The sequence below is a fragment of the Haliotis rufescens genome, unplaced genomic scaffold (genome assembly GCF_023055435.1).
Source record: "Haliotis rufescens isolate VD_foot unplaced genomic scaffold, xgHalRufe1.0.p SCAF_23, whole genome shotgun sequence".
NCBI classification, from domain to species: Eukaryota; Metazoa; Mollusca; class Gastropoda; order Lepetellida; family Haliotidae; genus Haliotis; species Haliotis rufescens.
Genome location: NW_025963924.1, coordinates 7706811 through 7734561, shown reverse-complemented (window position 1 = coordinate 7734561; position 27751 = coordinate 7706811). Strand labels below are relative to the sequence as shown.

At 40.7% G+C, this 27751-nt stretch overlaps 2 protein-coding genes across 3 annotated transcripts in view; both read left to right on the top strand.

Moving 5' to 3' along the window:
* Nucleotides 1-3177, top strand: part of LOC124151829 (serine/threonine-protein kinase Nek4-like) — a 33310-nt gene extending 30133 nt beyond the window's left edge. For both annotated transcript variants that reach the window (XM_046524476.2, XM_046524475.2), the window contains one exon: nucleotides 1063-3177. In XM_046524476.2, coding sequence (XP_046380432.2) covers nucleotides 1063-1158 — 96 coding nt within the window. In that variant the 3' untranslated portion in view covers nucleotides 1159-3177. The remainder of the gene's footprint in view (nucleotides 1-1062) is intronic.
* Nucleotides 3178-15836: 12659 nt separating this feature from the next.
* LOC124151830 (actin-related protein 2/3 complex subunit 4) lies at nucleotides 15837-26822 on the top strand. The gene is made up of 6 exons (XM_046524477.2): nucleotides 15837-15894; nucleotides 18415-18533; nucleotides 19582-19693; nucleotides 21006-21101; nucleotides 23316-23529; nucleotides 24106-26822. Exons 1-5 carry the CDS (start codon nucleotides 15892-15894, stop codon nucleotides 23490-23492), a joined length of 507 nt encoding a protein of 168 aa, XP_046380433.1. The 5' UTR covers nucleotides 15837-15891; the 3' UTR covers nucleotides 23493-23529; nucleotides 24106-26822.
* The last annotated feature ends 929 nt before the right edge of the window (nucleotides 26823-27751 follow it).

Here is a 27751-nt window from a genome sequence, read left to right as displayed (position 1 = left end):
AAAGAAATGTGAACATTAGTGTCTTATAGTGTAACCATTGAGTTTTAGATAATTTTTGTCATTAAACACGGGTCCGGGTAGTCCTGTGGGTACCCGGCTCCTACTCAGGACCCAGCCGACCCGAGTACCCAAGTTACCCATCCAAGCACTAGTGTCCTCATAACAAAACTATCACCATTACCCAATCTATTAAATTATAATTTTTTTTATAAAAACACTACTGAAATAAGATTGCATTATTAGCCGATGAAGCCTTGTCAGCTTGTGCACCTGTATTTCTTTACTGATCTTTTGTAACTGATCGAATGAACGTACATGAACTCTGCTGCCCTGAATAATGCATAAAACCACCAACTCTCTTATCGTAACTTGTATGACTGTTGTGATGATGAAGTGTGCTGCCTGACTCTCTCGTTAAGGAATCTAAGCATTAAACTACTTCATTTGTGTATATAAAGAAAGCAAAACCAAGTGAGTCCTTTCACCTGAAACATCAGTTAAGATTATAGCTTCTTTGGAAATGTCCAAATCATCTGTTGAAGAATATGCAATAAATTTGTAAGAATACATAGAACCAAAGAAAAATCAAGGACTTCAAGAATTATCTGAAGCCCTGTAGCTATGGTATGGTATTTGTCTGTAGTTATTATTCTTTCAATCTAAAGTGAGGACAAAATGCAGTCTGAAGATCTGGGATATGCTTGTTGTAAGAGGCGACTAACGGGATCGGGTGGTCAGGCTTGCTGACTTGGTTCATGCATGTCAGTGTATCCCAGTTGCGTGGATTGATGCTTGTAATGTCAATCACTGGATTGTCTGGTCCAGACTCAATTATTTACAGACCACCGTCATATAGCTGGAGTATTGCTGAGTGTGACAAACAAACAACCAAAATAAAGTCTGATGACATGGTGCACATGTTTGCATGTTTGTGTCATCAAAAGTCCTGATAGATGCCTGATTCATAAGGTGGACTTTTTCTGGGTGCAAGTTTGGTAGGTAAAAATTGATAGCTCCACAATAACAAATGTGTACAAGATGAGTTACCTGCCCTTGTTTCAGCCCCGCCTGGTAGAGTTGCTTGGGAAGGAGAAATTTGACCTGTTTGCTGGCAAAATCTGGCAGCTCAAGTTCTGTGAAGAGTCCCTCTTCTCATAGCACCAACTGGTAGAGGTGGTCTACTTGGAACCAACCAGTGGAGATGTCCTACGTAGAACCAACCAGCGGAGATGTCCTACGTAGAACCAACCAGCGGAGATGTTCTACGTAGAACCAACCAGTGGAGATGTCCTACGTAGAACCAACCAGTGGAGATATTCTACATAGAACCAACAGCGGAGATATTTTCCATAGCACAACCAACCTGCCATCATGCAAACCCTTGGAGGTTGGACATGCAGCATCCAGTCTCCATCTACGTTGACACAGGAGGTCACCTTCAGCGGAAATCAAAGGTCATCAGGTCACCAGTTGGGGTGATGAGGATATGCATCTGTGTTTTGACAATTTTATTCTGTTCACCATCTACAGGAACAGTGTAACTGCAGCTGGGACTTATTATTTCACAGATGAGGGCAATGCAAGACATATCCACATGTTCAGACATGAGGACATCAAATATATCTGTATATAAACCAGGTTGTGATATTCTGTAGTATAGATGCATTCAACAGTATACCCAAGCATTCTGCATTCATGAAGTATGCAAGTCACATGTGATACTGTCAATGGTCTTCTTGTTTCTAACTGTCAAACATGTTGATATGGGCAGGGTTTCAAATTAAGAGGGGTCCTTGATTTTTGCTCCTTTGGTATTTGAATCTGGGGATTCGGGCTGGGATGAGTCCAAATTTATGAGCCGGGTACCCACCCCCTATGACCCAACCCTATGACCCAACCCTATCCGGGTACACGCTGTAGGCCTCAAGAGATATTCAAGAGACCCTTTCATCACCGAAGCTTCATATTCGAAGTAACATCACCATCTCAATAGCATGTATCACTTACTTGGCACAACATTTCCAACAACCAATCAAAATGACTCTCTAAATGAGAGTTCTGCATGAATCTGCATTAATATTAATCAAATTGCAGACTCATCCTGTTACCAGTTCTCAATATATTTAGTCGAATCAAAAGATTTGGAAATGAACTTTTTGCTGGAAAAGATGTTTTCTTGAGTATCAACATAGGAGGAGGGTAGTCAGACTGCCGTCAGGCATCCCCATTTGTATGTGAGACGGTAGTGAGGATAACGTCACTTGTTTCAATCATGGATTACAGTGTTCATTCTGAGGAGCCAACCACACTTTGGTACACCTGATTCCCAGCCCTGTTAAGTGGTGTTCTGGATGCCTCAGTGTAGTACCCTTTATTTTTTATTTTAATTTTTGAAAGAGTCAGGAAATACACTGTACACTGATATGACACAAAAGTTCTTAAATTGGATGCCAAGAAAAACGAAGTCATATTCCCGACACCTAGAAGCATCATCACTTTTAGTGTTGTGTCTTGTCCTTTGAACCAGACTCAAACTGAAGCTATGGTTTGAAATGGTCCAGGGTTTTTATCATTATAGAATGGCGATAAAACACCCTGGATAATCGAGGATGATCAATATTGATATAAAATTTAACAGACCTTGTCACATGTGTGATAGCTTTCCTTACATATCATTTTTGGAACTAGTGCCTCGTGAGTTGATTTCTACCACTGCAAGTGTATGTTTTGCATTCACCATCAGATCATACACTAAAGTGACAAAAACGTATTTGCATCATTTCATAGATCATGGCTATATTTACACATCTCTCCGTCCAGTAGGTACAAACATTTGGCTGTCTGTGTACTGTGTCTTGGATTTACTTTCCCATGGTTACAACAGCGCTCATAGTAAGTAGATCATCAGTTTAATGTGATAGTGGTTGCTCTGGGATGTGTGCCTTTATTCCCACATGTCTATATTTCATAAGAGAAATATTTTGTACGTACTGCTTATACCGCCCTTTTCCATGTCGGTCTGATTGTTTGTGACTGGTATGTCTGCTTACAAGATTAGATATTTCCTGTAAATGTTAAATTCCTAGTTGCGTATTGACAACTGTGAGGACAATCTATGCAGTAGCTCCCTGCGTGAACAGCCAGGGGAAGTCGTTCCATCCTCACTGAAAATGTCCAGTACAGAAACAGCAGAAGAGGTGGTACTGATTTATTAGAAAAGATTGCTTATTTACGTTCAAAACCTGGTTCTCACCAATCTCCTTCAAATCAGATCGAAGTTCTCGCTGCCGCAAAACAAAGATCTGAACAACCTTTCGCGAACTTAGACCAACCCCTGAAACAACTTACAAGAAGTCGACATCAGCCAATTAGAAAGCAGCTTTCTTGAACTTTACGACACTCGTTTCAACCTGGCTACTTCTATTTCAGACTACGCTTGAAAAATATGTTGACACAGTTCTCGATTAAAATTCTGAAAACTGAACAAACGATCATTCCGGAATGTCTAATATATGGTTGCGATTGCATGACAGTGCTTCCCATGTACTGTGCAACGCCTCCTCCGTTCAAATGTTTATCCCACAGAAGCGAGAGTTTGACAATAATTTTGACGGAATCAGTCATACGAGCCGTAACTGTCGTTCGGAATACTCCGTGTTAATGTTTTCATGATTGCATGATTAGAAAACACATTCCAACTATCACTTTCATGATCTGGTAAGCGACGCTTTGATTGGTCGGATGAAAGGTCGTTCTGACATGACCCGTAATGGGATGTCCTCAGATCTTTGTTTGGCGATAGTTACAACTAAGATCTGTTTAAATGAGATTGTCTCTCACTCTTGTAACAATGCCTGAAACCATTACAATTTTTCCAGTTATTCTTACCTGTCTCATTTAAATATGCCACATTTAGCATCCCTGCTGCTTCTTCCATGGAAGTCTGATCACATGCCAAGTCAGTTCCTTTCTTCTAGTAAGGAAAATGATATTATTTTTCTTAATCTGCAGTAAAGGTGTTGTCATTAATTAATGAATTAATTTCAAAGTTAGGGTTACTTGCATTAATTTAATGATTTATTATTGGATAGGGGTCGGCACTTGTATTAATTTGGTGACGTATTAATTTCATGATTTACAGTATTGCAAAAAAAAGAACACATGTGACCCTAACTACTAACTACACAAATGCCTTATTTCACTACTGGTACATTGTTAACCAAAATGACTTAGTAATGGCTATAAATAGCTTTTTCAATATGGCTGCCAAGACGGCCATTTTGTCACATTCCAGCACTGAATTATTTGAACACAACCTGGTTTTACTGTAAAGTGCCATGTGTCCGTCTAGTACATGATTACATCATAACCTGGACTGTTCCTCGTATGTGTCAATGTACATACTGTTTATTGTCACAATGTCTGTTTTCTGTCCCGAGTGGAATACATCACACGTTTGACTGCCAGTAATGCCATATATATACATGATATACAAACATGGAGGTACCTCTTCCCGGGAAAGAAGTTGTTCTCAGGTGGATGAACTGATCATGTATTTCTTCAATATTAATGTTGAGGATACATCTCAATCTGCTTGTGCAAATCGATTGTTTTATGTTGTTTTGTCTGTCCATGACTGTCTTTGACCTGACGTAGGTCAGTAGATCATGATCTAATGTTTACAATGATGATGATTAATCTGTGATAATTACAAATGTGACAAGAAGTTTATATCAAATCGGAATAAATATCAAAACACAAATGTGAATTCATACTTCACATGCTCATACGGACTTGAATCGTCCACAGATGTCATATCGTGGGGTTGTTTCTGCGAACTGTTTAAATTAGACTCCCCTCGCCAAACTAAACAATGTAAAATGTTTTAAAAAAATAATTTTCCTGTCACTGTCTATATAAATAGATTATTTAAATTATGACTTTGGACGAATCCCTATTCCTCTCACCTCCACCTTTTTTCCTACCCACTTAAATTTTTTTTAAATATTTGAAAGTTGATTTCTTTATTATTGACCTACCGACCTGAAGTTTAAAATTCTGTAAACCCCCAAAACAAAAAGTCTGGCCTTATGAACATTATAAAGAGAGAAGCATATGTTAGGCTGAAATTTTGTATAAATAAAATATATGGCTATGTCAATCATTTTATTTATTCATTTTCATGGAAGTCATTCTGCCATGGAGTCAAAACTGCAGCTGGCTTCTTGAATCATTGATAGTAATATAGACATGGAATTGATATATATATAATTTTTTTATTGTACAAGAGGGTCTATATTACTTGCGGAAGACATAATAAAAATAAAAATGTTGTTATATTTAATATATTTCTTGGATCGGCTGCTTTCAGTAGGGGCGGCGGTCCTGTAAAACAACAAGATAAAAAATGTGTGGTCTCATATAGATTGGGCAATCAAAGTTCACACAGGTCTACCTTCTAGGGAGGGTTTGTCAGGTCTTCAGGTAGTGAGGTATAGTTTTGGAGTAATGATCTGATCTTAATAAGATTGATAAATTTCCATTTCCGTTTGTTCCTCATATATTTCCAACAGTATACCTTGGCAGGTTCATCCCGATGCATATCACTCTACTGTACCCTACGTTCATGTTGCATCAGTAAGTCTTATGATAAGGACAGTGACAGAATGTGTGACTTATTCACAGTAAGGGCCTGTGTGTCACCTGTGAGGCCCTTACCCAGTACTTATATAATACACCAGCATTATGTATTTATTAGTGTTGTGAATGATTGTAATATGAAGTTTCATGTGAAACTATTGCCACAAAACTGTTTCTGATGAAGTTTTAGAATTTTATATGATGACAGAATCAGGTCAGGTTTTGTTCTCATGTTTTGTTTTGTTTCGTTTTGTTTAGTCTTGTTTCTAGTTCTGATGGGTTTTGTACAATTTTAAGTAGAAATAGTATAGTAATATATATACCGAGAATTGTATCTGTATATGTCATAACAATGCCAGTCAAGAGAACACAAGTTTAGTAGCTTTACATTAACTCAGGCTGAGGTTTGGGAAGATATTTTAAGCAATATTTTCCTGGGATCATATCCGGGTTCAGACTGGTTCTCTTTCTAGGACATTGACTCATTGTCCGTTAAAATATCCTGAATATTGTTCTAAACTTTGTAGTGATATTGAAGAATGTCCTGTCAATAGTTGATAAAATCATAAAAATATCATTTGGCCGTTCGTCTTCTTCAATATCACTGTTTGTGTTTGAGAAATTGTATGAAATATGTGGGTTAGATTTATGAGGACATATTGTCCAATGTCTGTCCTGTGTTGTTGAGTGTTCCGAACATGTTTTAAGCAACATTTCCTAGGGGAGACCTCAATAATATTTGTATCAAATATGTCATTATGGTCATTTACAAATAATTTAGGAAGACTTGATTTTTTATTGTTCCATGTCTCCTGTTATATGATTGTGTTGAGAAGGACACAGTGTGTACATCTGGAAGACCTCCGAGGATATGTCGCCGTGCTTGATCTTCATCCACTCTCTTCATCAACTCAGGTCATCCGGTCCATCTCATCATCTCATGATATGGCAGTAGATGCATGGGTGGCTGAGACATCTCAGGTGCTGCAATTCACTTTGCAGAATTGCGTCCCTTGTGCACGCCTTAAAAACTTAGGATCGCCCCAATTACCGGTATGTTTCTTGGTTTGTCAGTACCATACCTGCGGTAAACCAACATCTGAGCCCTGCATCACTTCGGTATTTCCTCCCACATTAGTTGACACGCCACAATGTAACTGGAATACTGTTCAAAGCGGCATTAAAACCCACACACTCAAGTAGAGATATATAGCATGAAGCATTTGGTAAATCAGTGTGAAAAACAACTCTCACTACATACCAATTTCCCATATGAAGTTATGTTTACATTTACATGAAGAAACATTTACTTCACTTTTAGGTGAACAGGTACTTTTAATGATCACTGGTTTTAATGGCTGTAAATATCACCACAGCCGCCTCCATCCCACTCCATCATCCACCTCTCCACCCCATCCCACTCCATCACCACCTCTCCACCCCATCACCGTCACCCCATCACCGTCACCCCACCACAACCTCTACCCCCCACCTCCAGTTAGGTTAGGGTATTCTGCATAGCCATGACATGTATTTACTCTTATGTGTTAATCACCAAATGCAGGCTAGGTCAGGTAGTCTTGTTTGTCCAGATGTGTTATCTCCCTTTGCCCACTGTACATACAGGTCCAATGGCATGGTGTCAGCTGTGCGGAAGTCATTACTGATCAGTCAAAAACAGATGTGAAGCACCATCACTGTTTGCCCAATCAGACGTCACCTTCACAGGGAACAATGCCACAATGATCTCTTCCTGAGACAGAGACATTTTGACCACAGTGGTCATAACTCTCCATAATTTAACATTGAACTCTTGTAGTCATTCCCTTACATGGAACAAGGCTAGGGCTGGGATGAGTCCAAATTTACTCCCCTGGGTACCCCACCACCTTTTACCCAACCCTACCCAGGTACCCACTGTAGGTCTCAAGAGTTTGGAACAAAATGTCTGTTAGGGAATTGTTTTTTCCCGCAGCCCAGGCAAAACCTATTTAGATACATGTATCAAATGATCTGATCATGCTTACATGGAAGTTGACTGAAGCTTTATCTTTACTCCAACATATACAAGTCAAAAGTAATGGGGGCATAGTCAGAAAGAAATGCGAACATTCGCGACTTGTAGTGTAACCACTGAGCCATAGAGTTTTTGTCTATATACAATATATCATGTGACTAACCACAGGTCCGGGTAGTCCTGTGAGTACCTGGGGCCTATTCAGGACCCACCCGACCCGAGTACCCATCCCAGCCCTAAACAAGGCCCAGGGTCTAGCTTAAATGAGAGTAAGTCCCGAAATGTTGGAAGTCATGTATGGGATTTTTGGTAGTTGTTAGTAACCTCTATGATGATGCCTGAATTGCTTGTTGGTCGCCCATTTGCCGTGATCTGGATCCGGTGGTATAAGAAACACAGTGCTTGTTTTGTGTTGTCCGTTGTTTGGGCAAGGATACTGCTGAAAACAGGGTGAAGCCGACTTGTGGTGGAATCCTATTTTGTATCATATTCTGACAACATTTTTAAATATGACATCGCCATTCAATTTAGTTATTGATCTTGATAAAGGTATTGTCACATCTGCAACCAATTAATAACGATCGCTTGTATGAGCTTGGGATGGGCAGGTTTGCAGAAATTCAATGCAAAACGATTTATTTTTATGAAAATCATGCAGTAAATTATGCTGACAGTTACTGCAATTTTATTGTAAATTTTTTTTAATTTTAGACCCATATTATCTCAGATGTTTTTAATTTGCCTCAATTTGGTATGTGCATCTCTGGATGAAGAGAGTTAAGATTGTATATTATTCTAGCTTGTGTATTTCTGAATATGGCCATCATTGTAAATATATCATATTATCAACATACACCATTTGTATAAATATATTTCTGTTCACATGTACATCAAATGCAGGGGCCTTGTCCACTAGACTGACGAATGCAATGTTGGACACATTTTGATATGACTGACTGTGGTGGACTTTGACGCATCACATATCTGATATTACAAACCAACATAACAGGAAGCTGTGTTCACAAAACAATAATGCTTGCTTTAAGGGGAACACTATTGCAAACTTACACTTACTGTGTGCATGTTTTTTGTATCTTATTATTTATACAAATAGATAACTTGCAAGACTTTGGGGACTGTTGAAAGTGTCCTGTTTTGCCTGAAACAAGTCGCATGGCAGGACTAAACATACCACTCAACATTTTCTAATGATCACTCCTTTGTCTAAAGATGACTATTTTGGTCCTTAGCAAATGGGGGCTTTGGGGTAGCCTAGCGGTTATAGCGCTGAAAACCAGGGTTCAATTCCCCACATGGGTACAATGTGTGAAGCCCCTTTCTGGTGTCCCTGCCGTGATATTGCTGGAATATTGCTAAAAGGGTGTAAAAAAACATAATCACTCACTCACCTTAGCAAATGTTGAGTAGCATATCAGGGTGGGAGGGACTGATATGGAAAATTATTTGAATAAGGCATATATGCAAGAACAGGGAAAAGCTGTTTCAATTCAATTTATGCAGTATCTTGAGGGTGTCCCTTTTCCCGAGGCAAGAGAGTTAACTGACTTTAAAGGTGAAACTGGACTTTTATAGTAAGTTAACGCACTTGCTTCGGGAAGATGGAGGTATCCTGATATGATGCATGTTCAGTTTCTGAAACCATATTGGAATGTTTTACCACTATTTCCTGCAAGTATTTTGAACACATGAAGCAATATGGACTAGATATTTTAGTATACACTTTGCTTGAGTGGTCAGTGTGTGACTGAAGTCTGTATTGTAGGTTCAACACGGTCAGTGCTCACTGCTAGAAGTCCAGCTCATGTCTACTGTCTCACAGAGTATTAAAATATGGAATAAACTCAGCTGGATTTGGGTTTTTTCATTAGTATCTTTACAAATATGGGATTGTAGGGCAGAATAGGTCCCCCAAGACCCTCTGTCTCACAACGACCTGTGACCCCAACGAGCCAGCATTAATCTCCTACCTGGGGGTCTCGGGTAAAATAGGCCCCAAGAAGCCAGTGTTCATCTCCTACCTGGGGGTCTCAGGTTAAATAGGCCCCAAGGAGCCAGTGTTCATCTCCTACCTGGGGGTCTCAGGTAAAATAGGCCCCAAGGATCCAGCATTCATCTCCTACCTGGGGGTCTCAGGTAGAATAGGCCCCAAGGAGCCAGTGTTCATCTCCTACCGGGGGATCTCAGGTAAAATAGGCCCCAAGGAGCCACCGTTCATCTCCTACCAGGGGATCTCAGGAAGAATAGGCCCCAAGGAGCCAGCGTTCATCTCCTACCAGGGGGTCTCAGGTAAAATAGGCCCCAAGGATCCAGTGTTCATCTCCTACCTGGAGGTCTCAGGTAGAACAGGCCCCAAGGATCCAGCGTTCATCTCCTATCTGGAGGTCTCAGGTAGAACAGGCCCCAAGGAGCCAGTGTTCATCTCCTACCTGGGGGTCTCAGGAAGAATAGGCCCCAAGGAGCCAGTGTTCATCTCCTACCTGGGGGTCTCAGAAGAAAGAGCGCCTGCCAAGAAGGCGGAACATCGGTGGTTGGATCCCCCGGTCATGTCATACCAAAAGACTATATATTATGGTACTTGCTGTTACTCTGCCTGTCATTAAGGAGATAAAACAAGGCCTGCTCAGTATACTGTGTCTGAGTGGGGTATGCCTGTTAAACTGCGGCGTGATATCTCAGTGGGCTTGCACTTAGTTTATGAAACCAACATTTTTTCGAACCAGTACAGGTAGCCACAGACAAACACGTGCATGCACGTCACAATATAAGTGCAATAATCTTTAACATTAAACCCCCATTTCTCCTCACCTTGTTCTTGTCTGGTTGAGGGATTGGGGTAAAATAGGTGCCCATTTCCACAGTGCTTGTTTGTCTTTGGGGGATTTGGGGTAGAAAATGTACCCATCATTACTAGGTGGTTTAAGGGCAGACAAAACAGGACTGGTATTTTTTGGAAACAATGGCTGACAAGCATGGCTAGAACTTGAATGAACTTTGGAAGACAGACCTTCAGTAGCGACCTGGCTAATTGTGTCAGGACTAGACCAACCAGTGGTTGATATAACACCGTCTACGTTGGATTGCACACACGCTTTTGGTATGTCAACGAATATTGATAAAGCAGCGTAAAACCATACTCACTCTTTCCGTGTCTCTTCAGAATATTAGACCTTGTTCAGTCAATGAACGTTTTAATGTGTAATGATACAAAAAGACGTTAAAAGATGGTACTTTTTGTTACCCTGTCTGGCGCTCGGCCTTAAGGGGCTAAGACAAGGACTGGTCCACTCGGAGTCAGTATACTGTGTCTGAGTGGAATATTCATGTTATACTGCTGCATGGTATCAGTTCACCTCAACTCCCCTAATGTAAAGCTTTTGTAATATGGTTTCTGAAACTGAAACCGTTCAAGCGATCTCAAGTTGAGGGACATCAACAGCATTTCCGTTGGATTAGGGAAGATCAGGGAATTAACACTGGAGAGACTGTGCGAATAACATTCTTTGTACCGAGGCTTTAATGTTAATGTCAAACCCATTTCTGGTGTCCCCCCCCCCCCCCCCCCCCGCCATGATATTGCTGGAATATTGCTAATGCGGCGTAAAACAATACTCACTCACTGAAAACAATATATACTTTGCCGGAACTCCAGCGGATACAATTTCAACAAAGTACAGTAAACTACGGTTATAACGAACTCAAAGGGACCACTTATTTTACTTCGTTATAACCGTAGTTCGTTATAAGCATATATACAGCATAACTACAGCAAATAGTCGGGACCAGAAAAGTAAGTTCGTTATATCCGTCAGTTCGTTATAAGCGTGTTCGTTATAACCGTATTTAACTGAAACACCACATTTGTACTCGGGTTAGAATTGGTCAACCCATGCTTGCCGTTAAAGGCGACTATGCTTGTCGTAAAAGGCGACTTTGCTTGTCGTATAAGGCGACTGTGCTTGCCGTAAAAGGCGACTATGCTTGTCGTAAAAGGCGACTATGCTTGCCGTAAAAGGCAACTAACGGGATCGGGTGGTCAGGCTCGCTGACTTGGTTGATGCATGTCATCGTATATCCCTGCAATTGCGTCAATCGATGCGTATGACAACAATCACTGGATTATCTAGTCCAAACTCGATTATTTACAGACCGTCGTCATATAGCTTGAATATTGCTGAGTGTGGCGTTAAACAACAAACAAAACAAAACACTCCCCGTTTGTATTTTGCTTACTCCATTGGCGACTATGATGTGAGGATTGAATGGACATAACGGCATTGGGGTGTGGCTGGCGACCAACATTATCCCGGCTGTGATAGTATGTAAGTGTACGGCCGCACAAGCAAGGTTGTGACAGACCCTAAATATCGGCCGCACCCTAAAGCACCACATGAATTACTCTCGAAAACGGCGTTAACCCCAGAACATTTACATTAACCCCTGTTCTATCGCACGCATGGTTTCAAACAGATTTAGGTTCTGTGTAACCAGCTTAAATGAATAAGGTTTTACGCCGCTTTAAATGTACTTTGAATTAGTGTAGACAACAGGACCTATTATAATTGTATACAGGCTTCCTGCGTGACAAGCAAGTTAATCGTTTAAATTTTAGTGGTGACACGGTGTTAATGGGTACATCGCACCAAACAGCCATGCAGGTGGTCGTGTTTACGATGCCATATAATTAGCGGTTGGTTTAATGGTTATAGCATATTATCAGGATACGGCAGTACATTTTGTACCTGGCCCGTGAAGATCCAGGTGAGAATAGGTCTTCAGCAACTCATTCTTGCCGTAAAAAGCGACTATGCTTGCCGTAAGAGGCGACTAACTAGAGCGGGTGGTCAGGCTCGCTGACTTGGTTGATGCATGTCATCGTATCCCAATTGCGTGGATAGATGCTCATGGTGTCAGTCACTGGATTGTCTGGTCCAGACTTGATTATTTACAGACCGTCGTTATATATACAAGGAATATTGCTGAGTTAAACAACAAACAAACAATCAAAACATATTGTGCCTTTGTTTCAAACTGAACACGTGCAGCCTAGACATGGTCATTGAAACACTATGTGTAGAACTACGAGATTACAACGGTTCTTTTCAAAATTCACTTATATTTATCGGTACAGCTTAAGGTGATCCTCTGATTTAACAAACATGAAAAGCTCTTTACGGCAGCATATTTAACTCTAACATTTGAAACACGGAATTTCCCGGTACCGAATTAGGAGATAAAAATACTGTTTTCAATGTTGAGCGAGCTAGGTTACCTGTAGATGTAACCGCGCTAAAATGAATTTGCATATGAATGAATTCATATACGAAACACTGAATACTCCTCGCTCGCTAGTGTATACACAAATGTCATATATAATGTACGTGACAAATGTCAATCAAAATTTAACTGGAACCCAAGCACACATTTCTATATATATTTTTTCCTCCTCGAGGTCGGATCACGTGATAACAGCGTAGAACGGAAGAGGGAAGCGCCCCGTTATCAAGGCTTCCCAAAGACCAAACGCGTTTTGTAGCTGTTATGCTGGATGTAATCAATAATATTGAATGTGTTTACACCACGTGGCAGCTGTGGGAAGTGATTTATCACATAAACTTCATTTGTCTATATTCATCGCAACAGCTGATAATGACTGTAGAAGCGTGTTATCACTTCGTTGTTGCGTTATAGCGGGGAAAAGGGGTAGTCGACTGTATTATTGGGTGATATCCCGTGTTTACATAATGAAATAAAGGGGAGTATATGTTCAACCAGTTCATAGATTTGCGACCATGGGGCGTACATGGACAAAATACAAATTCGTCTGCTGACCACACCCATTAAAACATCCGGGTCTATCATCGTCGAGGGTCGTAAATTAGTGGACGAGAAGAGTGAGTGGGTAGTAGAGGAGGAGGTGAGTTATTGAGGGGCTACGAGGAGAGTGGGAGAGGAGGGGAGTGAGTGAGTGAACGGGAGAGGAGGGGGGCGAGTGAATGAGTGAGTGGGATAGGAGGGGGTCAGTCAGTGAACGGGAGAGGAGGGGGTGAGTGAGTGAGTGGGAGAGGAGGGGAGTGAGTGAGTGAACGGGAGAGGAGGGGGTGAGTGAGTGAGTGAGTGGGAGAGGAGGGGTGAGTTAGTGAGTGAGTGGGAGAGGAGGGGGTGAGTGAGTGAACGGGAGAGGAGGGGGGCGAGTGAGTGAGTGAGTCGGAGAGGAGGGGGGTGAGTTAGTGAGGGGCGACGAGGAGAGGGGGGAGTGAGTGAGTGGGAGAGGAGGGGGGAGTGAGTGGGAGAAGAGAGTGAGTTAGTGAGGGGCGACTAGGAGAGTGGGAGGAGGGGGGGGGGGGGGGAGTGATTGAGTACTATTCCAGTAACTGTTATATTACGGTGTGTCGGCGTAACCCAAGTGATGCCGGGTTCACAGACTAACCCCACTTTGGTGAAACCCATGAGCATGGGTATGGTGATGACAAAAACCTGAAAAGAATAATCGGGCGAACCGGTATTCAAACCCACGACAACAATACAAAATCAATGAGAATATTCAAGGCAAAATGGACGCACAAGCCCGGCCAACAGGAAACAACATAGTCCACTCGTGGGCGTTGTCCCTTTTCGGTTTATTGATAACATGAACGCAACAATGTTGCTTGGTTACCCAATTTAATGCCATGGTATCATTTACAATTTAAAGTGTATACGCCTATTTTTAAGTTTATTTCCCCATAAAAACAAAATTATTAAAGTCAATTCCTAATTATTACTTTTTTTCGAGTAACGCCAGGTGGTGAGCAAAAAACTGAAAACCAAAAAATAATGTGTGGTCTAATATACTGCATGCACTTATTGGAGGTACATATTGACAAACCTGAGATCAAAGCTTGCTTTACCTAGTCGCTTCTGGGGTGTGTGTGGCGGCATTAGGGTAGCCTAGTGGTTAAAGCATTCGCTAGAAGGCCAAGGTTTGATTCCCTACATGGGTACAATGTGTGAAGCTTATTTCTGGTGTCCCCAGCGATATTGCTGGAACATTGCTAAACGCGGCGTAAAACCATATTAGTTCACCTGGATGATGTGTGTTCCTTTTGACGTTGTCCGCTAGCTCTAAGAGTGTAACAAAGGTCTGACACCTTCGTTACACTCTCATAGCTAGCGGACATGACGCTGGGAAGGAGCTTGCTAACTTGTTTACCAAGGGAGACAACTCTGGTCACACTTTACAAATATGATACGCGAATTTGTCTCCCTTGAATCAATGAAAGCATTGGTTCTATACGTGTACACACCTTTCATATGGTGAATATTGATGGTCAAAATGATTTGAAAAATTCTCAATAATTTTGGTCAGACTATACCATGCCGCAGCTTACATGTATGCCCCACTCAGACACAATATGCTGACTCTGAGACGATCATTCCTGCAGTCCTCGTTTTATCCCCTTAATGTTGGGGCCATACAGGGTAACAATTATTAACTTTTTTTATGGCGTCTTTTGGTATGACGCGGCCGGGGATCGAACTACAGACCTTCCGCTCTTCTGACAGACTCTCTATCCGCTCGTTGACAGAGGCGGTCCGAGAGAGTCACAGTATTAGTATTCCAGAGACCTCTTTTGTCTTTAGATGTACTTTGTATTGCTTTTTGTCTGAGATCAAAGAATATGGAATGGATATTGAGTGGGTGTGCCCCTGGGTGACCTTTCAGTGTAAGAATGTACATTTAACATATCTCAGCAGTTGATATGCTGACGATATGGGTCATGGTGCAAATTTGCATTCCCCATGTCTTGGAAAAACTTTCTGGTTCAGAGCACAATTTGCGAAATTTGTCAGTTATGTGAGCAAATCGAAATTACATATCCTTTTTAATATAGATCTCTACCCAGCGTTGATAGACTTACAAGCAACAAATCAATATTGAGGTTTACTCATTTGAAACTTAAGATTTGTACATAATATTGTTTTTCTCTGTTTTTAAAACGTATAAACTTATGTTACTTGATTGAGTATTGATGATCAGCTAGTGTGTATACTCTGTATCAACGGTATGTTCAATATCTATGTCATAAAAGAGTAATATCGAGAGGTTCCGGGACATCCTCCATGTGATGGGAAAGAGCCCTCCATCGATAGAGACTTTGGGGCGATAACTCTATTCTAACCAGAGGGCGCTCAGTCACCGGCAGGTCACACACTTCCGGTTTGTTCAGTCGACTATGGTGGGTGTATTCGTCTAATTTTGTTTAATCTTATTTGACATTCAGGCTCGACAATTGTGTTTGGTAACTCATTTTGACACCACAGTGTATTCATGGAATCGTCAGTTTTTAGGAAATATTGTCAATTATTACTTTTTTGCCTTTTCGATAGAAGTAAAGATCGTCCGAAATCCGGAAGTGCAACTGGAAAGGAGCGAACTTGAGTAACTCTGACTCATGAACTCTGCACCTGTAGAGAATTAACAGCTAATCCTGCTGTTGTTTTGTGCATTAACTCTAGTAAAGTATTGATTTCAGCCACTTTAACGTAATGGTTACTTTGTTTCTAATCTTTCTGTGAGGCCGGCGGTTGTTTCGTAGGCCGGCAATGTACGTCCATTCACTGATGGCGAAATGAGCAATTTTACTTCCTTCCTCGTTGTATGTATTCAATGCAAGGTGCAGCCCGAGGCTGGTGCTGTCATTAGTGACAGATTTTGTGTCTGTGCCCCTTCAGCTCATCGTTTGACTTACTGTTACTATTAGGCTTTAAAATAATACAAATATTAATTATATTACATTAACAACATGCCATCAACGTGGAAAATTTGTTAAGGAAGGAATTTGAAAATTTATTTAAACCTGACCTTAGATAACAGATGATACGCGGATCAGTGATTGTATGTAGCTTTCACATGATTAAGGTGTGGGGGGGGGGAGGGTGGCCCATTCGTCTAAGGCGCCGCGATTCGCTGTGCAGAGCTGCGTCCCTTGGGCACGCTAGAAACCTATGATTGTGGTTCGAATCCCGGTTCGCCCCGATTATATTTCTAGGTTTGTTTGTCAGCACCGTGCTTGTGGGTTTCACCGAAGTGGTAAACATCTGAGACCTGCATTACTTCGGGCTTTCCTCCCACATTAACATGATTAAGCTGACACACCGTGATATAACTGGAATACTGTTAAAAGTGGTGTTAAACCCAACTCACTCACATGTTTAAGTTAGAAATGCTGTTCAACCATGGATTGAAACATGCTTTCAGCTTATTCAGGGCCTTATTTTTATATGAGTAACAATTTTGAGATTGTATTAATGACAGTGATATTTATACTGGAAAACTTGTAGCCAAGAGCCATGGAGGGTCCAACGCTGAAGACAAAACCAGCCTCAAGAATGAGAACATAAAATTAATAAATCTATAGGTACTTTAAAGGCCAATTTAGGGAGCTAATTTTATCAGATCTTTTATACATAGTTAAAAAAAGTCATTTGGGACCTGAATTATTTATATATCCATCTTGGTCACGTATACCATGTATACAGCAGTCATTTATTTAATGTCTGCATATTTATGTATTAACATGATTAAAGTCCCTTTAACTTTACATGTTTACAACTTTGTTGTGCTATCAATAAACTTGTTCTTGTAGTTGACATTCAGCAGATACATTGTTTTCAAAAGAAGACTAGGGTCATTCAGGTGATAAATGTGATAACCGCTATTTTTAGTATTATGAAGCCATGTTGTAGTGTTTTGGAGGGCCATGTGAAATTGTTTAATCCTTGATAATTTGAAATTGATTTGACAATGAATTAGCCTGTTGTACATGTATAACATTGCAACTATTTAAAATGACTTCATATGACAAACCTATTTAGAAATTGTAGTTTATAAAGGGAAACATGGTAAATAAGGACACTTATTATTTATTACCTGATTTTGGTTGGGGTGACCATGGTAACCTAGTGGTGAGAGTTCACTCACCACAACTGCAACATTGTTCAAAAGTGGCTTAAACATGTGAAAAAATACTTCCTCTTATCATACTTATTATTTGTGCACACAAAAAATAGGGATTTAACTGGGTCTGTTTATTTTCGGGGGCGGTCAGGTAGCCTAGTGGTTAAAGCGTTCGCTCGTCACGCCGAAGACCCAGGTTCGATTCCCGACATGGGTACAATGTGTGAAGCCCATTTCTGGTGTCCCCCGCCGTGATATTGCTGGAATATTGCTCAAAGCGGCGTAAAACCATACTCACTCACTCACTCACTGTTTATTTTCGAGCCCTGGGAACTCCCAGTAATAAATTTGGTGGGTCCTAATTATTGAACATGGGGGACCCTGGAGGTGACATGTGCCATGCTTCATTTCATTTCCAATAATTTTAGTGCACATGCTCAGAAGCCTGAAGCCTAATAAAGATGAGGGTTTCAATTTTAGATTAAGGAAAACAGCCATTGATACCCTCGACATTGATTGTATTCCTTATCAGAATAGAAAAGTTGGTTATATCATGTATACAACATGTAAGAACAATCTACAATTTTGTTACATTTAATGTTTTAAACAGCCCAACTGTTGAGCGTCCCACAGGACCCTCAATGTAAAATATTTGTGTCCATCATTTGTAATTGTATGTGTATTAGACATGTTAGATGCAATAGTTTGTATCAAACCCTGAGGAAATATGAATGTTGCATTTCAATGACAGTTGTTGACTTAAGTTATAGTATTGACATCTGTATGGTATTCTTTCCAGGCAGCGACATTGAAGCCATATCTTACAGCGGTTAAGCATACGCTTACCGCTGCAATGTGCCTGCAGAACTTTGATTCACAAATAGTGGAACGACATAATAAACCCGAAGTTGAAGTAAAGTAAGTATAAACAAAAAATAAATATAAACCTGATGCTTACTTTTGTTTCAGGACCCTGTTCCACAAAGCGATCTTAGCGCTAAGATGATCGTAACTCTCATACTAGCCTTAGGACAACTGTAGCACTAACATCACTTTGTGGAACAGGTTGAGGTGGAAGCATTTGTTGTTTAATGCTGCATTCAGCAAGAGTACAACTGTATGTCAGCAGCCTCTAATAATTAAATCTGGATTAGACAAATTAGTGGATTACTGATTTGAGGGGGTGCGATTACAAACCCTCAACCAAGTAACCAAGTCGGACCAGCAGATTCATTCAGGCACCTTTTGCTGCCGCCATGATTTGCTTGGGACATAGTCTACCCCGGAATCCCCTTGGGGGCAGATGGAAAAAGTGAATAAAATGGTTACCGTATTCGACGTAATAAGCGCCCAGGGCGCTCTCAAAATTAGAATATTATTTTGGTGAGTAAAAGTTGAGTTGAAAGATTAATTTCGTGGTTTATGCTGACAGCCTGAAATGTTTATGTACGACACATATATTTTTCCCGAATGTAATTTCCCATAATTAAGTGTGCATATAAATAAGTCTTGTGTACATTAATCAATTGGAAGGGGTGCTAATTGGGATTGTTCATTAGCCAATATATTAGCAAATATCGCCGTGAGCGTTTATTAGAGCGGGGCGCTTATTACGTCAAATACAGTATTACTGTTAACTGGTTAAAGTTTAACTCTTAAACATGTTAAAGGAATAATTTTTTCACAGATTGTATATTTGTCAGGTTTTATTGTGATTTTATTTATTTAGTATCAGTGTCATCAGATTACTTAAAATCTAACTCTTCATGAAAGATAAAGAAACTGAATCATTGCTGATCATGCTGATATTATTAGAAGCTGTGAGCATGTTGAGACGTGGACTATAAAAACCAATATGTTTATAGACACGATAATAGACTTCCTTGTGTTTCCAGCTGTTACATATATTCACAGCACTGTGGATGTGATTTATTAATCTAAACCAAATCTTGATTTTCTTTTCCAGAAGCAGTAAAGAGTTGCTCTTAGTACCTGTAGTTATTAGCAGGAATGAAAGGGAACGAGTTTTAATAGAGGGGTCCATTAACTCACTACGAGTTAGTATAGCAGTGAAACAGGTGAGGACAATTTGACTGAATGATTGAGTTGTATGGGCTACAATTGTGGCAGTTATCACGTCATGTCATGTGTTTGTTGGTTAGCACCAAACTCAGCGACCCGTGAAGGTCCGGGGTAGAATAGGTCTTCAGCAACCCATACTTGCCGTAAAAGGCGACTATGCTTGTCGTAAAAGGGGACTAACAGGATCAGGTAGTCAGGCTTGCTAACTTGGTTGATGCATGTCATTGATCCCAATTGCGTGAATCGATGCTCATGATGTCAATCACTGTATTGTCTGGTCCAGACTCGATTATTTACAGACCGCCGTCATATAGCTGAATATTGCTGAGTGCGGCGTTAAACAACAAACAAACAAACGAACCACACTCAGCAGTATTCAAGATATATGACGGCAGCTTGTAAACAATCAAGTCTTGACCAGACATTCCAGTGATTGATGTTGTACCAACGATCCATGTTGTACCAACCATGATGACCCGATCCATTTGGTTGCCTCTAACGACCAGTATACATGGTATTGGTTGCTGGGGACAACTTCTAACCCAGAATCCCAACAGGGTTATGTTACTGAACATTTGAAATATCTGTATAACTAAGAATTTTAAAAAAAGCATTATCACCATTCACATCAGCAGCAAGATCAGGTTGAGAGGATCAGTTCTGCAGTCGATCTTCTTATCATTAGATCTTAGTGCTTGCTTGAGCTACCCAGGTTAACGCTAGCAATCTCTACGATCTAATTTTCATGAGATTGTCCATGTGCAGTGTATTGATCAAGTGTTTCTTTCACCATGTTCACTGGCCACTTGCTGCAAGATTGTTGATGCATCTTGCAGCTATGTTTACTCACTGAAGTGGGGACACGGGTGGCCCAGTTGTCTAAGGCGCCGCAATTCGCTGTGCAGAGTTGCGTCCCTAGGGCACACCAGAAACCTATGATTGTGGTTCGAATCCCGGTACGCCCCAATTATGTTTCTAGGTTTGTCAGCACCATACCCATGCGCATGGATTTCACAGAAGTGGTCAACGTCTGAGACCTGCATCACTTTGGGCTTTCCTCCCCCATTAAGCTGACACACCGCGATATAACCATGATAACTGGAATAATGTTAAAAGCGGCAGTAAACCCATTTCACTACTCACTGAAGTCACATCTTGAAGCATTGTGGACAGCCATCTGTTGTGACCATTGTTATGGTGATGTTTATCATGTATATGTGGTAGGTATGGTTGTTTCTGTTAATCTGTGCATGAATTGTTATCCCTGCTGGTATGGGTTTGTCTACTTATGCTGCTTTTGTATTGCAGGCTGATGAAATTGAGAAAATCTTGTGTCACAAGTTCATGAGGTTTATGATGATGAGAGCAGAAAACTTTATTATCCTCAGGAGAAAACCAGTAGAAGTAAGTGAAGACTGACCAACAAGGGATGTGTGTGTTGTACTTGGGGCAGTGTGTGTGTGTGTGTGTGTGTGTGTGTGTGTGTGTGTGTGTGTGTGTGTGTGTGTGTGTGTGTGTGTGTGTGTGTGTGTGTGTGTGTGTGTGTGTGTGTGTGTTGTACTTGGGGCAGTGTGTCTGTGTCTTGTGTGTGTACCTGTGCGTGTGTGTACCTGCGTGTGTGTTGTACTTGGGGCAGTGTGTCTGTGCATGTGTGTGTGTGTGTTGTACTTGGGGCAGTGTGTCTGTGCGTGTGTGTGTGTGTGTGTGTGGTACTTGGGGCAGTGTGTCTGTGTGTGTGTGTGTGTGTACCTGTGCGTGTGTGTTGTACTTGGGGCAGTGTGTCTGTGTCTTGTGTGTGTACCAGTGTGTGTGTGAGTATCTGCGTGTGTGTTGTACTTGGGGCAGTGTGTCTGTGCGTGTGTGTGTGTATCTGCGTGTGTGTTGTACTTGGGGCAGTGTGTCTGTGCGTGTGTGTGTGTGTGTGTGTGTGTGTGTGTGTGTTGTACTTGGGGCAGTGTGTCTGTGTCTTGTGTGTGTACCAGTGTGTGTGTGAGTATCTGCGTGTGTGTTGTACTTGGGGCAGTGTGTCTGTGTGTGTGTGTGTGTGTTGTACTTGGGGCAGTGTGTCTGTGCGTGTGTGTGTGTGTGTATCTGCGTGTATCTGCGTGTGTGTTGTACTTGGGGCAGTGTGTCTGTGCGTGTGTGTGTATGTGTGTGTGTTGTACTTGGGGCAGTGTGTCTGTGCGTGTGTGTCTGTGTGTGTGTGTGTGTGTTGTACTTGGGGCAGTGTGTCTGTGCCTGAGTGTGTGTCTGTGTATATATATGTTGTACTTGTGACATTGCAGTGATGTATTTGAGATGATGCTAACGTCTTTTTGTAGCATCAAATTGTTGTTGCTGGTAGAGGCGGTGTCATAGCCTATCGGGTAATAGTTTAGGCTTTCATTTGCTATGCAAAGACCCAGGTTGGTTTTTTAAATGGTAAGGTGTGAGTCCATTTTTGAAGTCCCACATGCCATGATATTGCACGAAATATTGGTAAAAGCAGCCTCAAACCTAATTCACCCATATACATTTTATGACTAAGGTGCACTTTGCTGTGCAGTTATTTCCCTTTGCCATGCAAGGATTCATTGGTCATGTGTTTGAATCCCATTTTCACCTTATTACGTTTGATCCTTGATCACCAAAGTGGCAAGATGCATACTTGGCTTTGCCCAATCGGCGACACATTGATATGACTGAGCTACTGTGGTATAAAATAACAAAGTGGTATAAAACCAAACTCTATCCTCGAGGTGGCATAAACCACGACATGCACCTTCCCACATCGTGGGGTCTGTGTCATGCTATCTGAAATACAGTAATGCAGTTCACAACAAACTCACTTCACACACACAAAATGCCTTTGTCGGAAATAGAGAAATAGGCACAGGGACTTCTGAGAACAAATCAATCTCATTAAAATCAGATTTATAGTTCTCGCTACCGCCAAACAAAGATCTGAGGACAACGACCTTTTACGAACTTTGTCTGATCAATGGAATGACTGACAAAAAGTTGACATTAACCTAGCTTCAAAATGGCGACTATGCTTTGAAACTTATTTTTACAAATTCTCGATTAAACATTTGAAAACTGAACAAAAGAACATTCTGAAATGGCAGATAGATTGTATGGATTCTGTCATAAACACCTCAACTGTTGTTTGGAATATCCGGTGTTAAAATTTTCGAGGATGCGTGATTAGAAAAGACATTCTGACTGTCTCTTTCATGATCTGGTAAGCAAAGCTCTGATTGGTCAGATAAAAGGTCGTTCTGACGTGAACCTTAATGGGATGTCCTCAGATCTTTCTTTAGCTGTAGCAAGAACTAAGATCTGAGTTTAATCACATTGGAGAACAAATATGCATGACGCACAGCCCAGGAAAGACCAAAACTCATGACCCAGTGGAATTGTGTACCCAGTGCAGTGCAGAGTTGTGTCCCTTAGCTGTGCCAGGATCTGAATAACCACCCTTTCGTCAGAAACCCGTGATATGATCCTGTCTGTGCTCATGGGTTTCACTAAAGTAGTGAACGCCTATGATCGGTGTCAGGTTGGGATTTCCTGTCTCGTTTTCATGTTCAAGGGTCCCTTTCTGAAATACTCCTTCACAATATTGTGTTGTTGCAGGGCTATGACATCAGTTTCCTCATCACCAACTTCCACGCAGAGCAGATGTACAAACACAAGTTGGTGGACTTCATCATCCACTTCATGGAGGAAATAGACAAGGAAATTAATGAAATGAAACTAGCTGTCAACTCAAGGGCACGACTTAGTGCAGAAGAATTCTTGAAAAGGTTTTAGGCATCACATCTCCACAGCGTGCTGGTAAAATGTCCATGTAAGCCCTGCACTGTATTTAGTCTACGTAGTACTAATAGTGTGATCGACCTGTGACGATCAGGGGTAGAATGGGTCTTCAGCAACCCATGCTTACAGTAGGAGGCAACTATACTTGTCGTAAGAGCTGACTAATGGGATCGGGTGGTCAGACCCGCTGACTTGGGTAAATGCTCGTCATCAGATCCCAATTGCGTGGATCGATGCTCATGATGTCAGTCACTGGTTTGTCTGGTCAAGCCTCGATTATTTACAGACGATCCTATAGCTTGAATACTGCTGAGTGTGGTGTTAAACAAAAAACCAAAAAAAAGGAGATTGAGTGGATTATGACTCGGTGTCATAGTTGATTGCATGTCATCGTACTCCAATGATGTGGATCACTGTTCACAATATCAATCACTGGATTGTCTGGTCCAGACTCGATTATTAACAAAACTCCATCATAAAGCTGGAATATTGCTAAGTGTTGAGTCAAACAACGAATAAAACTTTCTCCAACATAAAGCTGACAGGCTGGGATATGACTGATGTTCTGTTTAAAGCAGCATTAAAACTCGCCCACTTCTGTTTTCAGATTCAGAACATGCAATGGATGACGGGACTTCTGGTCCCACTTTGAAATGGAGGAACATGCAACTAGCCTTTGGCCAGCGCAGTCTTTGTGACATGTCTTCATGGACGGTCACAAGTGTTGTAAATATGTATGCATTGTAACGGCTATGTTTGAATACAGAGAATCGGTGGGACAGAGACGTATTCTGAACAACGTGCCTGGGGAATGCTATAAACCCGCTTAATCATACTCTGAGAATACGGAAGGGAGTATGGCCTAGAACGTAATATGCGTAAATATAAATTGAAGTACATGTTAGAGTTCAATATTGACAGTTATAGGAGGAATGTATTATTACAAACCTTGATTTATTTGATGAGGTTGTTCCTGATTGGTAAAAAGTTACGTGATGGAAGTCGAGGCGTTGAGTTTGTTGTGTGTGGCTACCGTATTCGACGTATTAAGAGCACCGGGCCTGTAAGAAATTTTCAAGTGTGATTGCTTATCAAGGACTTCCCATTCCATTTTGTTTTCACTAGATTAATCTTCTGAATCAATTATTATTCGTCTAATATAAAAGAACATATCTAGGTGTTATGTTAATTGGAGGCTTGGAGTTTTGTTTTCAAAACTTGTTGAAAGTACTCATTCAATCATGGTGCTTAAAGGCCACAACATCGACGGTTCTGGGTGTTTTTTAATCATGCATGAAATTTCCGTGTGAAACTCAAAAAGTAGATTACAATGTAAAAGCCTGTTGTTAAGAAAGCATGGGGTATTCACTGGAAAGAAGTGCTTCCTGACCAGCTAATGAGCCTACACCCATAGTGTGGTCGATGGAGCAGAAACTTCTCTCGCAGCGTAAGCTTGGCAGTTATCGGTATTGTTTGCAAACAATGCTTCAGAACGGTCGACGTCCTGGCACTTTAATGCATCAAATACGGTACAACATTAACCCAATATTGTGAAGGACGCTATAGAAATTGTGGGTGAACATTCATTGTGATTAATTATGACTTAAGTTTCATTTTTCTTTAAAAACAGGCCAGTTCAAGTATTTTCGTTTGCAAAGATTCAAGCTCTGTATTTACACTATTTTGTCATATCATGGTTTTCTTATATTTCTGTTCAGAATTGTCGATGTCCACATAGTAATTTTACCTTGTGCTAAGTCATCATCAGATAAACAAGGTTCTGTGTTGAGCCCAGTATCATCCTCGATAATACAGGGTAATTTATCTCCATTCCACTCCGATAAGTATGCAGGATTTATTCACCACCATAGCTTTGTTTTGAGTCCATAATGAATGACATGATGCTAAAAAATAGCTGGCCAATCAAATTATGAAGACTTTTCATTAGAGATAAGTGGCAATACCACAGTACTCGACTCGATAGCTAAGTCTCAAATACAACTTGGAACTAGTAGCACAAGGACCTCTGCCCTCACTTTATATATTTCAAAATTTTTTTGTCTTGTTAAAAGTACATACACGAAACCTTCTGATTTGAGTAACGATATGAGCATGCTCCTACGAGGCCTGTAATTTAAATGTGGATCTATGTCAAGCTCTTGGTCGGAGGAATCATGTAGACTGGGTGTAGATTTCAAACTCTGTTCAGTGAAAAGAGAGATGGAGACAAAATGAAACATTGACAAGGAATAGGTCCAGGATCTGTATCATATTATACTACTATAACAGTTAAGGATCACCAGACTCTTTCATAGTACTGTTGTTAATCGGGTTGTCCTTAACTTTTTTGAGTGGTATAGAATGGAGATATAATACACTGGAAAGTCAAAGATGTAGTGAACATGGTGATAGTAAATTGTTTCACCTTCGAAGTGATGGATCGCGGTACCAAATGCACTCTTTCCTTATATTTTGTTCAGATTTATTTTTCTACAATACCAAATGAATCTTGATTTTCAAATTATTACTAATATTCATATATTTATTCCACACATAGATTTGAAAGTGCTTGATTTGTAGTTTAGGATGATTTTTCAGTTTCTTTCATATTGTGTAATCACTCTTTGTGGCATTGAATAGATTGAACGGGTAACCTGTTGTCTGCAGCTGTTTGTGACCTTGTTTGTCATTAGGAGATTAATTTTAGCGCTAATTAAATTGGCATTATGAAACTAAACCGTCTTCTTCAGAAAAATATTCGTGATTTTCCTTCGAATGTTTGAGCATGTTGAGTACTTCCGTCAGTTTGAAAGATAGTGCATTTGGTTAAACCCGGGGATAGGTTGTCACTGGGATGTTAACGGTAGTTGGAATACAATCAGAAATGAGAATTAGTTGTTTTGTTCGTAAATTACATAGACATAATTAGACTCTGTCTAACCAGACCTGACAATGCCTAGTGACATGGTGGAAATTTAATTTTGTCTCTGTAGTTCTTCTTTAATTATTATTATTATTATTATTACTATTAAAATTGTTTTCACATAATTCTTTATTAATCTTTTGTAATCACATTGGACACAAAAAGTAGTTTTTGCTTATTTTGTAGACACAGCAAGTCTCTTGGCTTTCCAACACATTAATGATATATATCTCCATGCTAAACAAATATATCTTGCATTAACTGGTAATGCCACGACTGGGACTTTGAGTTGCCAGTGATCTAAGGTGGTATCTTAAATACAGTGTATGATTTGTAAAATTGATTTGAATATAAAACGTGTACAAAAGCTGTCACTTAAATAAATGAATCCTTATTATTTACAACTGAAGTTTGTTTTCCTTTTACTATTGGGGCCGGTGTGTGAGTGAGTGCCTTTTTATGCTTGTATTTGATTTGAAAGCATCTTGCCAAGAAAGACCATTTTGAATGAGATGAAGAAGATGTTGATACTGTTCATTCTCGGCCACATTACGTCTGAGAGAGGTAAGGTGAGGTAAAATGGGGTTTAACGTCGCGTCCAAGATTATTGCACTTATATAGCAACGTGCATGCTTGCGTGCGTGTGGCTGCTTGTACTAGTCCAGACTGATGCCGATTTATAGTGCTAGCTCACTCAGATACCATGCCGCAGTTTAACATGAATACCCCACTCAGACACAGTATACTGACTCCGAGCCGACCAGTCCTTGTTTTAGCCCCTTAATGCCGAGTGCCAGGCAGGGTAACAACAAGTACCATATTTTAACGTCTTTAGGTATGAGCCGTCGGGGATCGTACCCCGGACCTTCCGCTCTTCGGGCGGACGCTCTACCACTGGACCACAGAGGCGGTCCTCACATCTGAGAGATGTTTTCTGAAAGTATTAACTGTCCATACTTTCATGAGAGTGTTATGCTGAAGTCCGAAATATACCAGTGATATCTTGGCAGTCTGGATATGAGGTCTGCCTGGCAAACTAGTGGTTGATAGGATGAGAAGAAAGCTGTGTTCGGGTTACGATGGTCCGATATGACCACATTTGTTGTCTGGATCTGACAAACCAGTGATTGATATTATGAGCAAGGTTCCGATGCTGACAGGGTACAATGACACGTAATTAACCAAACTACCGAGTCGGACCACATGATCCATGTAGTCGCCTTGTACATGTTGTATGAAAAACATCTTCCCAACGCAAGTGAGTTAACTGACTATAAAAGTCAAGTTTCCACCCTCGCCGAACTGGTATTATGGAGTTACATTTTGGCTG

Excerpts from the sequence above, each read along its gene's own strand:
- LOC124151830 (XM_046524477.2), top strand. Across the intron at positions 18,534-19,581 it reads AAACCCGAAGTTGAAGTAAA|AAGCAGTAAAGAGTTGCTCT; the intron begins GTAAGTATAAAC and ends TTTCTTTTCCAG. Across the intron at positions 19,694-21,005 it reads TTAGTATAGCAGTGAAACAG|GCTGATGAAATTGAGAAAAT; the intron begins GTGAGGACAATT and ends TTTGTATTGCAG.